The sequence below is a fragment of the Lepidothrix coronata genome, unplaced genomic scaffold (assembly GCF_001604755.1).
Source record: "Lepidothrix coronata isolate B3197 unplaced genomic scaffold, Lepidothrix_coronata-1.0 Scaffold42, whole genome shotgun sequence".
Lineage (NCBI taxonomy): Eukaryota > Metazoa > Chordata > Aves > Passeriformes > Pipridae > Lepidothrix > Lepidothrix coronata.
The window spans coordinates 4746517-4760894 of record NW_016690222.1 but is presented as its reverse complement, the minus strand read 5'-3'; the positions used below and the strand labels follow the sequence as shown (position 1 = coordinate 4760894).

The 14378-nt window shown below is 44.2% G+C and overlaps 1 protein-coding gene across 5 annotated transcripts in view; it reads right to left on the bottom strand.

The window, feature by feature from the left end:
* The window catches only part of GRM1 (glutamate metabotropic receptor 1), a 185117-nt gene extending 178195 nt beyond the window's left edge, over window positions 1–6922 (bottom strand). For all 5 annotated transcript variants that reach the window (XM_017813758.1, XM_017813759.1, XM_017813761.1 and 2 more), the window contains exons 1-2: window positions 6831–6922; window positions 4415–5312 (exon numbers count right to left, since the gene is read on the bottom strand). In XM_017813758.1, coding sequence (XP_017669247.1) covers window positions 4415–5177 — 763 coding nt within the window. In that variant the 5' untranslated portion in view covers window positions 5178–5312; window positions 6831–6922. The remainder of the gene's footprint in view (window positions 1–4414; window positions 5313–6830) is intronic.
* Between the last annotated feature and the right edge of the window lie 7456 nt (window positions 6923–14378).

Genomic DNA, 14378 nt, shown 5'->3' with positions numbered 1-14378 from the left:
TGTACGTTACTACAATAGGCAGTGTGCAGCAGTCAGGTTATCAAAAATCATTGTGAAGATAATGTACTTACCATCTACTTTGATCTGAATGTTGTGCCATCTGCTTCATCATAGTTCATTTTAAACCTTACACTCAAGAAAAAGAAACAGCCTGGCAATACAAATCTGAGAAAATTTTATCAAGACCAGAAACATCTCACTGTTCTCTAATTAATTTCTAAACAATCCAAATTTGGTGCAATTAACTTAACTATTCAATTTCCATAGTTGCTTCTGCAAAGTCTGCATGATAATCTGTTGGAAGGGAAATTCCATTTATATTGAAGTATTTTTACACTGAAGTGTAAGCATGGTCCATAAATTGTAAAGAGCACTCAAACATCTATTCTGCAGGTTTAGATTTTGTTTTCACAGAATCAAAAATCTCACATACATTTTATAAGGCTAACTGACATATAATGGTTTAAATGAAAAGCCAGGCACAGGCACTAAGTACTTCTATTTGCTTATTCAGCACTTCTAAGTACATCACTCAGAAGATGTACTTAGAAGATGACAAAAAGACTTCTTACACCATTATCTCTCAGGCTCCATGCATAAGGGGAACATTTAAACATGAGGGATTTGGTGCAGACTTCTTGTTGATCACTAGCCAGGGTGCAGGTGTCTTTTGGGTTTTGAAAGTCAGCGTAACCGACAGTAATCTCACAACCGTTCTGCATTTTCTGGTGGCAACCCTATTAACTTCTGCACCTTCAGCATGAAAGCAGCACAGCAGTAGTGCCCACTATCTCTTGCCATGTTCCTGAGGCAGCCCAAGGGCTCTTCTCCAGGCGAGGAAAAAAGTGTTCCCTGTAATTCTTCAGTTACCAAATAACCAATGGCTGCCTGATTAAGTTGAGAATAATCCCTGACTCTGAGGTTATTTCGATGAAGACCAGAATATCTCACTTGAAAAGTAACCCTTAGCAAGTGTAGCTCCTTCTTCCCTTATCATGATCAGGATTGTGTCCAATTTAGCACACACGCTTTTTGATGCCTTTGATTTCCACAAGAAGCTTTGGCTCAGAGTTAAGTATCCATTTAAGTGTATTTCAAGATAAGAATGACTCCCAAGCCTAAGAGCTGAGATGTAGACACGCCAAGAACTCCAACACTGAGTTAACTTTGAAGAAAACTTAAAATATAATAGCCTCGAAAATGCCTTGCAGCTACTATACAGTCAACAGCCTTCCACCAGCAGATGCACAGATTTCTTACATCACTTAATGACTGCTGCCCACTCTGGAAAAAATTCAGTCTCATGATGGGCAACTGTGCACAACTGAGATACATAATAAAATAATCAAACTTAGTAAACCCCCTTTCTTTGTTCTTTAATGTGGAGTTGTATGTGTCACTTTTAATCTAAAAGGAGCAATGTGGGCCTTTTTCAGATTTTATTCACTAGCTCAGAAGTTTTTACCCAAGTATAGTGTTTATACTTCTTAATAAAGAAACCACTGTGCAAAAAGCCCCAACAGGTCTGGCACATCTTTATGCAACTTCATGTACTAGAGTATAAAGACTGAATGTAGTTAAAAGTCACCACTACTAATTAATGAATTATTAATGATTATTAGCACATGAAGAATAAATCTTCATGTCAAATGCAAACTACTTAAAGACATCATCCTACATGGGTGAATTCTTCATGTCCATCACCATGGCATGTGTAGGCTTCATGTTAACATGGCTCAAAAATTGTGGTATTTATTTCTGATTATAATTAAAGCTGTAATTGTGTACACTGGTATTGTTCTGGGCATTCAAATAACTTCAGCTAGACTATAGGAGTAGAGGAAGGGTAAACAAGGAGTTGGATGGTTCAGCCTGGGAAAGGGCTCATCTCTCTGGACTGTTTCCCTGACCCTGCTCCGGGTCAGTGAGGACTGAGGACCATGGCTCGATGACAGAGGCGATCAGTCAGCTCAGTGGTCTCATTGCATCCCCTTGTGGCTGGGCCTTACAAGAACCGAGCACTGTCCATCCCCATGAGAACCAGAGGTTGGGTGGGAACTAAGCAGCTTTGCTGCTCTGGAGAGGGGACCAGATTGGATCTGGAGTATCCAGAGGGCAAAAGAATTAACTTCTCCACAGTGTTACCCTATGCATTTCCTAGAAACATGCCCCTTTCTCACAGTCCCCACTGAACAGCTTCTCCAACCTGTGATACCCTAGAATTCCTCCCAGCACATTTTGCAGCCCACTATAAAGACAGTGTAGAGGCCTATGAGTAATTGTGGAGGAGGAATGTTTCTGACTACACTTTATCCCTGTATTTCCAAACATAGCATGGATGGAGCAATTCCTCTTCACAGAGACTATTATTCAAAGTAGCTTTGTGTTGTCTGCAAAGAATGATCTCACCTTTAACAAACCAGCAAGCAGATCTCTCACAGTGAATGCATGGGATTTGAAACAACAGAAATGTAACAATTTACACTGACTTTCATGAATACTAATCTCACTTTAAATAGAAAAAAAAAAAAAAGACTTTGGAATCTACCCAACAGCATTTGGGTGGGGTTTAATAACTTGTCTGTCTGGAAAGAAAAGCAGAAGTTGAAGTTTGCTACATATTTCTAGTGAAAGTTGTAGCTTGACTCTAACAACAAAGGAATGGAAGATACAGATTAATAATAATAATAGCAAATATTAATCTAAGTTTCATTATCTGCAAAATCTTTGTGACCTTTCCTAAAAGGAGAGTGTTAGCTTGTGGGCTATGCCTATTTTCGAAAGTATCACTTCAAAGTCTAAAAATATCTTGCAACAACTATTTTTCATCAGTCAGTAACATTCATAAAAATAGGGATCTCATTAAAATTTCTCAGAAGCAATGATTGAAATTGCTACTTATAATAATCTTTTTTTAAAATGAACCTTCAGAAGGTGTTGTCTTTTCCAGAAGAGGTAAGGCCCATAAATTTTAAGGAGAGTAGGAGAGAGAGGGAGCCGGCCCCTTGAGGCAGCTCCTCAGGCACAGCATAGCTTCCCGAAGTGCCTTGAAGGGAGAAATGGCTATTTACATCAACCAAGAATTTACCCGTTTCATGTTTATTTGTCATCCACAAGAACTAATCCTATCTGTCAACAATAGAGGATCTTGATAGCTCATTTCCGACACTTGCTAACGGTTCGTTTTCTCCTCTGAACAGGGCATAAATGAACTCCAAATGTCAGGTCATTGCTTCAGCTCTTCTCCCCCATCCCCCCTCAAACTGCAGCACTTTCTGGTTTATGTCTTCAGATCAATCCAATTTCCCTTTGAATGTTGTAAATATGCAACTCTTCCTGGAGATTCTTTTATTTATTCATCACTATATGTTTTCCTATCTCTTTTCACTTAGTCATCTCTGTGAGAATGAAAGGTGTGGAGTCAGCTCAGTAACCAGAGGGAATCATAAATCAAATCCATACAAGAGATACACTCAGTTAAACAGAATAGTTGCAAAGCTACAGCAATAATGTGATCAAGTTTGCAATTTTGTATACTTAAAAATCCCATTTTGAGGGCCACAACTGGACCACAAAAATATCATGATAATATATCACAAGAGATCCTTTTCTATCAAATGCAATTTCTTCTGCAATTTATGCTGGCCCACCTAGCCTGGCTATACACCAACAGCTCCTTTTTAAAATACCTTTACTATTGATATTTTTCTTTTGATATTTAAAATTAAGAAAACCTGTTGACTATGAATATATTGTACAGAGCAATATTTTTTACTATTGCTCAGCCCGCACGTAAACATTCTTGCCCGGACTTCCTGACAGGCTGCCCGCCTTTTCCCACGGGTCCTGATTTTGCAGGGGCTACCTGGACTGCGGAGGGATTTCAGGTTTCTCCCCTCAGTGTTAGCAGTCCCAGGAAATCAGTTCCACGCAGCAAAGCCAGCACCTAGTCCAGGAGTCCCTGCTGAGCCCTGACTCCGTTTTGCCAAAATTCCCGCCATGGTAGCGGCCGAACGTGTCAGCCCCACAGACTCACCAGCCCCAGGAACAGCCCCCGGTCCCGCCGCGGCTGTCCGCCCCAGATCCGGCTGCTCACGTCTGTTAACTTTTATTTAGAAACACGCGAACCACTCTGTGTGAATCGGATAGGGGACGGGGACGGAACCGCCGGGGAGATGCCCGATCTCTTGAGGGCTTTCCTGCGTCGCCGGACTGCACCCCCGCACCCACACACTTCTCCCCGTTCCCCTCACGGTCTCCGCGGGTGGCAGCGCCCGGCGCAGTGTCGGGGAGGAGCCTCCCCTCGCGGGGTCCCGGCGAGTGACCCATCCCCGGCGGGTCCTTGCGGAGCCGCTGCGGAGGGCGCAGCGCCCTGGGGCCGGCCCGGGGCGGGGAGGGGTTGCCCCATACCCACCTTCTGTGTGGACGGCGGAGACGTAGGTCCAGTTGTAACGCTTGACGATGTCAAGCATGGCCCTGGCTTGCAGCGTGTCGGAGGGGACCACCCTGAGGAAGTACTTGTACAGCGTTTTGTCGCTCAGGTCGATGCTGGTGGCGGAGTAAGCAATCTGGGGGATGTCGAAGAGCTGGAGCAGATTTTGGACCTGGATAGCAACTGAGCTGGAGCCTGGGCCAATGACCCCCGCGATGGGCTTTTTCACTCTGGTCTGAGGCTGGGGCTGCGACTCGGAAATGCAGCGGGTGCCTCCGTCCTTGTCGTCTCTGATGGAGATGAGGGAGTCTCGTATGAACTCAATGCTCTGCTCCAGGGCTACGGAGGAGTGCCAGCAGGAGTCTCGGATCTCGCTGCCCAGGGTGATGTTAGGTAGCAGGACGGGGTCGGCGTTAATTTTATCCAAAGTGTGAAACATGGCTTCGACTCTCTGGATGCCGTATTGCTCTCGGATTTCCCCGCACTTCCTCTCGGGCACTTTCTCAGCTGGCGGCTGATGATGGACAGAGAAGAGGGCCCCGATGATGACATCGCCGTCCATCCGAGCCACCGACCTCTGTGAGGAGGCTGCAGAGAGAAGCACCTTCCTCCCGGCACTCCTGGGCAGCACGTCCATCTCCAGGAGCAGAGCAGGGAAAAAGACCAGCAGCACGCCAAACATTTTGTTGCACGATGTCATCCAGACCCAGGTTACGAATTTCATGGGCTCCTCTTGCCTGCACATGTTTTAAGGACATGTAGGAAATGGCATCTGCTTCTCCCCAACGACGCCCAAGTTGCTCCAAATACCATCACAGCAAAGCCTCACAGTATCACTCTCGAAGGTGCCAAGACAACCGTCGTCCTAGTGATTTTTAACCTGGTGGCATAGAAATAAGGGATAAAATGGGCTAACTGGGAAATTGATGTCAAACCAGAGCTCGACAAAGCAACCCCTCACAGTTTGAGATGACCACTTTCACAAACACCCAGGGCAATTTGCTTCGGTAAGCCTCTGAAAAGGAAGTTTCAAGAAGGATTAAAATATATATTTATTGGCCTTGATATATTATCATGCATACTCGCATATGTTGAATTTCTACAATTCTTTTTGCACCTGCTTTTCAAGAAAAGGAGGCTACTTCCTGCACCTCCAGAAAGCACACACTCCCCACCCTCCGCCCCCGGGAAGTTTTGAAAGTTTCAGGAGGCAGGCAGTTCTTTGGGGAAGAGCCCCAGCCCAGCCCTAGCGGCCCTACCCCTAAAAGCGGGGTGACAAGCTCTTCTCCCTTCTCTTTCTGACTACCTGAAGGCATCTTTCTCAATTTAGAAATTTCCTTTCTTAATACATAATGTGGGTAAAAAGAGAAAGCGAACAGACTGCTCTGCCAGCCACGGGAAATGTCATTTAAAGGTCAGCGAAGGGAGGAAGAAAGGAACCACTTTACAGTTTAGATTAACTTTTCCATGTGCAGGGGGCAAAACTGTAGTTCAGCCAGGGACACACATGAAAGCAGGTGAAAATACATTTTTGTTACTAAGGCAACTGCGAGCAAAGTCCTGATGTGCCTTACGGGCACGCCTGCCGTGCAGACAGGCTTGGGGCAGGGAGCGGCGGCGAGTCCGGCGGCAGGGCTTGGTGGCTCGAAATGCCGTGACGGAGAGGGAGGATGCCACCGTCGCCGCCCGAGAGCAGGGAGCGCGGCCGGGCCATGTCCCTGTTGCACGACGAGCCGTCAGCACCCGGGACAGAGCCCGGCACCTGGGGCAGCTGCGGGACCGTGGGCTCCGGCCCCACTGGGCCCCTGTCCCGCTGTCTTCCTGTCCCGAGTCTCCCGCCCCGCTGGCCCCCTGTCCCGAAGACCCGGCACCCTGCTGTCTCAGTGCTCCGATGTCCCAGTGTCCCGCTGTCCCGGTCCCGCCACCGCTGGCTCGGCCGCCCGCCAGCACCGCATGGCGGTTCCCCAAAACTTCTGCCCCCCGCCCTGCGCTGCCGCCGCGGTGTCCCCGCATGCCCACCCGCACACACCGTCGCTCACACACACACTCGCTCACACGCACACTGGCTCGCACACACCCCCCGAGGCGCGGCGACCCGCCGCGGCACGCACCGCCACGGGCTGGCCGCCTCTCCCCGTCCCTCCCCGGCGCACGGCAGGAGTGCCGAGGCCGGCGGCAGGCGCGGGAGGTTGGAGATGGTCCCGAGGAAGGCGATGCTCCGAGGGGAGCCGCCGTCCTGGCTGTGTGTCCGCACCCGCAGACAGGCAGAGCCGCCTGAAGCCGGCTTCCACGGGCAGCTCCACCGGCTCCCCGGTGCATCTCGCCTGCCCCGCCTGCCGCACAGGCAGCCCCTCGGCTGAGCCCCCGGTCCGTTTGGAGGGTCACCCCTGAGACGTACCTGGCCGGGTGAGGCAGTGGCTCCCTGCCTGCTGGGAGCGGGCATTGGCGGCTCTCCGGCCGCCCCGAGCTGGCGCGCTGGCGGCGGGGCGACGGCTGTGGGCTGGGCGCGGGTGCCCTCTGTCTTCAGCACCGCTCTACCGCAAGGAAAAAAACAGGTCATCCCGGGCTCATCCATTATCTCATACAGAAGGATCAGTCATTTTCTCCCCCTCCTTAATTTCGTCGGCTATTGTCTTGTAAACGAGTAAGGAAGCATCACCTGGAGCACGCTGCGGATGCTGAGGGGGTATTGGCTCTCACCTCCCGCGGCTCTTAATTCATTATCTTCTTGCCTCAATTAGCTAGAGCGAGAGTTAAACCAAGAGGCTCCTGCTCGAAGGGGACCCAGATCACGCTCGGGAGACCCGAGACAGTGAAATGTGCCGATCTGCCTCAAGGGCAGGGTTTCGCTATTAAAATAAATATTTATAGTGAGGGGGGGAAAAAAAAAAAGGAAAAGAAAAAGATACCGCAACAAGATAAATCACCTGTAAGGATAAAGGCATAAAGGCATTGAGATTGCAGTTTTCAGGTCAAGATGAACCTAAATGAAGCACATGAGAGGCATGCCAGATTAAAATAATACCAGATTGAATAATCATAATTCAGACGACCTGCTTGCATCCCTAACACAGGTCTCGGGTGTTTTACTTGACTGTATGAAAGTTAAAGTTAGATTACCTCCCCACTGGGAACTCTATAGATATTTGCCCTACTTTTGAAAGAAAGAAGCAAGGACAAACATTTAACTATTGCTCGTTCAGAGAAGGGTTTGCAGTAAATGCTGCCTCAGGAGTGTCCTCTCCCTGTGTCAATATCTGCTCTTTTTTTACTGTCACACAGCTAGTAATTTGCCTGTGTGTTTATCCATGAGGTATGTTCATTATGGAGAATCCAGCCCAGGGGTTTACTGGTGCCCCCTTTCCCTGCAGGTCATTCAAGGAGAGAACCAGGGCCAGAGGGGTTGCCTGTCCTCTGCCTCTGGGCATGAAGCTTCCCCAGGGCCAGCCTAGGACAGTTCTGCCAGAACCAGGCCTAAAGGGACATTCAGATATGAACAAAAAGGGGAGAAAATTCCCCTTCATCCATGCTTTAATGATTAATCTCTGCCCTTGACACAATGAACCTGCAGCATGCTAGCATATCATTACAGTGTTTGAGCTTTGGTTTGCTCCTCTGGCTTTGGCAGGGAAAGCATTTGCAAATGCTGCTGTTGGTTCTTCCCAACATATAACACCCTGTAGTCTTCTTCCTCTCTAACCTGGCATTCACAAAGACAACAGGTCTTCCTGCTGAGGCTCATGCATGGCTGCTGCACAGAGCAGCAATGGTCTGAGTTTTGCTAAGACTGGAGAGTAGGTCACCAGGTCCTGATACCCTGTCATGTGGCTGCAAATGCTGTCTCTCCAACCCCAGCAACAGCAGGTGGGAGTAGATGGGAACTGGCAGAAATCTGGGGCTCGTAAGAAGACGCCGGGGATATCAAAAGGCTTTAGGAAAGGCTAGGGAAAGAGCACTAGGATTTCAGTGGCTTTGATCTTCCCCGACCATTATGGGAGAAACAAAGGCTTTCCCCATTAGGAAGTAGCACCAAGTGGCCCTGCCGCCTTTGTCCCCCCAGAGAGGCCAGAGTCATCCCACTGACTTTTGTCCCTGATCCCTATGTTCTGATCCTGCTGTGGCCCACAGATCTAACATTTCTCCCCTCAGAAACAGCCCATGTCCCCGATCTTAACACCTTCTCAAATTTCTTAACATACAGTACCTTTATCATATGGTAAACAAACTTGAAGGCACTACACGGGACTGCATTTTTTTCAGAGATATGAGCTGCCATCAGACAAGCAGGGAATCAGGTCAAAAACAGAGCAAGGCTGGAGCTGGCTTGTAAGCAGTGTTTGCTTGTCATGGGAAATTACCTGATTTTGAATATTTTTCCTTTGCGAAATGGAGGAAAAGTGAACAATTTTCATACTCCCATGTAACATAATTTAAAAATCACTTGGAGGTTGATTTAAATACTGTTTTGATGGGAACCAAAGTGGTTTGTTCTGTTTTCTTTTTAAACATTTTATACAGTGCAGAACGGTTTTTACTTCAGATAAAATGATCATTGACTTAAAATGGAAGTTCTATTCCAGTATTCCTTAAATAATTTTTTTCTGCTCCTGTTTCATCAAAATTACCTCTTTCAATACAAAATTTTCTACTTGAAAAGTTCTGGTCAGCTGTAAAGAGAAAGGTCAGTGTATTGTAGAAAACAGTTTGAAAGGGGAGGGTTTTGGAGTAGCAATAGATGAAGTTTGGAAACCTGGTCTGTTGAAACTTCATTTTTGGTTTCCCAAATACAGCTCCTCCCTTCTCTACTTCCTACCAAGAGACACAAGTCAGTTTGACTGTCAACTTGTGCAGACTCTCCAGCTAAATTATTGGGCAGATTTAAAGCTATCCTGCAAGCATCAATGCTGCTAAAATTATATGCTTTTATTCTTCTTTGGAAAAAACTGGAAAGCTCATATGTTCCTGTCTGAATTAGGTTGAAATATATACCAGCTATTTCATAAATTGTTTACAGTCCTTTTTATTCTGCTCACTCAGATGCTTTCCTGTCATGATTTACAAAAGCCACCTGCTATATACAAAGAGTGGGCATGCAAAACATGCATAGGTAGTCCTCTGTAGTAGATACCGAACTATTCGCTCATGAACAAAGATTTAGATTCATCATCAACATCATCATCTAGCAGGCCCGTTCAGACAGAACAGGGATTTTAGTCTCACTAATATATTCATTATATTTTCTCCTCTTCTCTTATCAAAGTAAACATTTCTCATAGGTTCTTGTTTAAAACACAGCTACAGCATTGTTTTTACCCCTTTTCTTATATTTAAGCTTGTAACTTACCCTAACTGTAAGAAACAAAACAACAACATTTTTAACAATTTTGATTACTTACATTTATTTGCTGCAACTGCTAGGAAATGAACATTAATGGATCGATGTCAGTATATACGGAGCTTCATAAAGATCTGATTGCTCAGCTGTTCCTTCTACTAGTAGATCCATTAAGATTAAATAAGATTAACCCATGAAATTTAGGCCTCGCATCTGAGATACTTAGAAACTAGCTTCTACACACACCTATGATTATATGGAGTTACTCTCCTCTTCACTTTTTTTTTTCTTGACAGACATAGACACACAAGGATCCCCAGAAATTTGAAGGCTTCTTTTGCTAGTCATCAAACACCCTCTGGTCCCCTGTCTTGAGCATATATTACAGACTTAGGTGATTTTACATCCTTTTAAAATAAACAGAATTTCTCCTCTAAGATTTAATGAGGAGAAAAGCATCTGCCTGGTTATGATTTGAAATGTCTTTCAAACAAATGTAATATCTAAATCAATGCAAAATTCAGCATTCAGAGATGTCTTGTAAATTTTTTACACTCTCTAAGGATTATAGACTCCATGAAGAGATGAGTAGACCAGATTTATTCAGACATTCAGCAGTTTACATCTCTGGCTAACAAAGCTCTTAATAAGCTAAGATTAATTCTTTCTACTTTTAAAAATAAGTAACTGATTGCTTTTATAACTCAATATTAAAGAAGCGGAAATGCTTCTTGATCACTGCTACGAGGAGAGATTGGAAGTACATGATGCAGAAGACACAGGACCTGGTCTCTCCTCAAGGGCAACTCATCTCACAAATGTTTTTTTGCCAAAAACCTCAAAGCAGTGACATACAGTAGCCGAAAGCACCTGGTTTCCACTCCTTATAGAGAGGGCACATGTATCAAAGCTTGGATGTTTCCTGGGCACCTGCTCTTCTGAAGCCCAATGACAAAATCTGGTGATCTGACGGCAATGGAAAGGCTCCTGAAGAGTGAATGAGAAGTAAGCTGAATGTCTTTGCTAAACAACGTGACTGTTCAGCACTGGATAATGTTTCAAATCATTCCTATATTTATATCTTAACTGCAAAAGTGTACTTAGGGTGCCCTCTAGGCCAAAATGCTACACAATATTTATAACACCCTCCTACACCCACCAATTGTATCCAGCTTGATTAATTTTGATAAAACTCCCTCGCCGTGAAATCCCCTGATTTCCCTGAAATCATCCCCTAAGAAACAACCTGAGTAAATAGATGAATCTGTGCTGGGACTTGCATACCAACAACCTTATGCTGCACCAGGCAAAAAAAAAAAGTTCATTTCAAAGTTAAAGGTCCATAATTCCTGAGCTTCAGACTCTCAATTTAAAATCCAAACAGAGTTCTAATTTAATTTGGCAATGTCAGACTGAATCACTCTGGCTGAACTCACCAGACAGAGGCTCATGTATGTGTGAAGAGAAAGACAGTGTCTTGGATATATGGGATTTAATACAGATTAAGAAGACAGGTCTATTTAATTGTATTGTAACTAACAGGACAAGGAATTTAACAAGAAGTCCCCATACCTTACGAAGACAGATTTGGTACTTCATGGGAAATAGAGCATCTGAAGCATCCACTAGCCAAATTTACTACTGATTTTCAAGGACAACTCTGTGTAAAGCCATCTGCAGGAATTCAGTCTGGTACCACAGAAAACTGGTAACACCTACGTATGGAAAGAAGTCCTTGCTGTGTAGATGAGGGAAAGATGTTCCTGCTCCCTCCTGTTATCTCAGCTTTCAGGCTGGAGCTGTGGGTCTGAAAGACCTTATGCTGCAGATTGCAGTTACAAAAGGACCAAATAACTTGTGAAGCTTGAAAGTTTACTCAGACTGTACAAGGTAACCACATATCTCTGCGCTGCTCAGAAAGAAACCTACATGTACCTAGTAATTTCTGAAATTTGACCAATAACTACAGTTAGCACTGAAGAAAACAGCTCTGTATTTACTGGCTGTTACTTGTATCCTTCATTTCTCCACATGTAGCCCTTCTAGATGCTTTGTAAAACAAAGCCATATTAAAAATCACAAATATCATAGATGAAAAAGGCTAGCAGTCTTTCCAAAATGGGAATCTTTTACACATGACTAAAGAATGAAAGGAAGTTTTAAAAATATCAGTTTAGCAATCAAACCACATGTAACAAATACCTGACATACTTTAGAGAACCTTTCCAATGCTAAAAAAATAATAAATTTAAAAGTACCAAATTAACAGATCTGAAGTGTAACATGCTGAATACCTCTCAATGTTAATTTTCCCATTTACAGTCTATTGCTGTTTATGCAACATGCTATACAAGATACTTTATCAGTTTCCAGAAATACCTATTTTTGAAGCCTGCAATAGCAAATAAAGAATGGAGTAATCGATTATCTTAAATATTAGTAGGATTTTGTGGTGACCTTTAACTGAAATGATTTCATTTTCTACCCTGCACCTTCTTTATGTGTTTGCAATTGTTCAGGACTGATGGAAAGGATTCTGTAAAATCACTGCCAGCAGACTAGTTGGCTTTTATTCACTTTATTCTTACTGTACCTGGTTGTAAATGAACTCAGAGTTGTCAACTAGTGGAACTTCAAGGCCTGTTGCTCTAGTTTCACAATTATTATTTTCATTACTTTTCCAAATGTAGGTAATGTGACAGAATAGCACATCATTGCATAGTTACTCAAAAAAATAATGTAAATCTGCACAGTTTTTGGCTGGAGCGGAGTTAGTTATCTTCACAGCAGCTGGGATGGAGCTGTGTTTTTCATATGTGCTGAAAACAGTGCTGATAATACAGGGATGTTTTTGTTATTGCTGAGCTGGTCTTACACAAGCCAAGGCCTTTTCTGCCTCTCACCCCACCCCACCAGCAAGGAGGCTGGGGGTGCACAATGATTTGGGAGGGGACACAGTCAGGACAGCTGACCCCAACTGAACAAAGGGATTTTCCATACTGTATGGCATCATATTCAACATATAGAGCTGGGGAAAGAAGGAGGAAGGGGTGACATTCAGAGTGACAGGATTTGTCCTCCGAAGTCATTATTACATGTGATGGAGCCCTGCTTTCCTGAGGAAGATTGCTTCCCACCTGCCTGCCCGCGGGAAGCAGCGAATGGAGGAATTCATTCATTCGCTTTGCTTGTGTGCATGGCTTTTGCTTTCCCTGTGAAACTGCCTTTATCTCAACCCATCAGTTTTCTCATTTTTACTCTTCAATTTTCTGCCTTATCTCACCATGGGTGAGCAAAGAGCTGTGTAGAGCTCAGTTGCCAGCTGTGGTCAAACCATTACAAAGGTGCATGCTTTAAAGGGGCTTTAAAGAAAAGATATATCTCCAAATTGATCTGTGGTTTGAGATACATGGAGCTGCATAGACGTGCATGAATGAATTCAAAGGGATTGAGGTGCGATGGCTTTGCCCTCTTTCAGATTGCATTGGTTTTACCTGGTTTATATAGTTTATAATCACTATGGAGTGAGCAAAGTGAGTTAATGGGTGCATAAACGGAAGGAAACCTGGTTTAGATTCATATTATGCTGAACGAGAGGTAAAGAGGTATTGGCAATGCTCTGATTCCTGCAAACAGCTATAGAAAAAGACTCCACACTGAAAAGGGAAAAGGGAACAGAGATGTATTTTTATAGCACTGCTTACATCTTTATATCTGTGCAGTTTAAACACTTTTCATGGTCTGAACTCAATAGTTCAGTCAAGGAAACATGACACAAAATACTAGGTAATATTGTATTTATTTGTAGAACATAGTTATTACTTAAAGCAAGACATGGAAAATAAGAATCCGATACCCAGAAACGGCATGAGGATATGGCTCACAAACTTTGCTCCTCCAACTATTTGCAAATTACTTCATGTATTTGTTCAAAAAGTTTATTCAGAAAAGCACAGCACCTACAAAATGTGAAGATAGCTCAGTGTGCTGTAAAAAATAGTTCTCACTAAGTGTTCAACCATCTTCTGACATCTTTTGTACTATAATAAAAACAAAAACAGTATCACAGTACATACATTTCTTTTAAGTACTTATTTATAGTTGTCATGAGGAATAGCCTTGATAACAGAATTCGCACACAGACTTCTATTGTTTTAAGTTTCTATTCAAGCAATGCATTTCTGGAAGCATTTCATTACTTCGGGATCTATTAGAATCATTGTTGTAACTCTTTTTCCTCTCACTTCCCTGACAGTATGCTGCTGTGTCTTTGATGACATATTAATTGCTTTTTCTCTGTGATTTCCTTCTGGTGAAGTGGCTGCACTGCCTCACTGGCCACTTGCCACTTAGGGATGTCAAGACCTTGATCCTCACTGGGGTTCCTGGCTCCTCAGCTACTTGCTACAACTGGTTGTTCTTTAGGGTGTTTCAAATCCCAGTATCCCAGTTCCTCCAGAAGCAGACTTTCTCCATCTTGTCCACCAATGCAACTGTGTTTGACTTAACACTGGATTTATCATAAGAACTGCATTTATTAAGGCAGGAAAACAAACATCAAGTGTAACACCACCATCTGCAATAAAATGGCTGAGGTCCAGCTGATCCAGC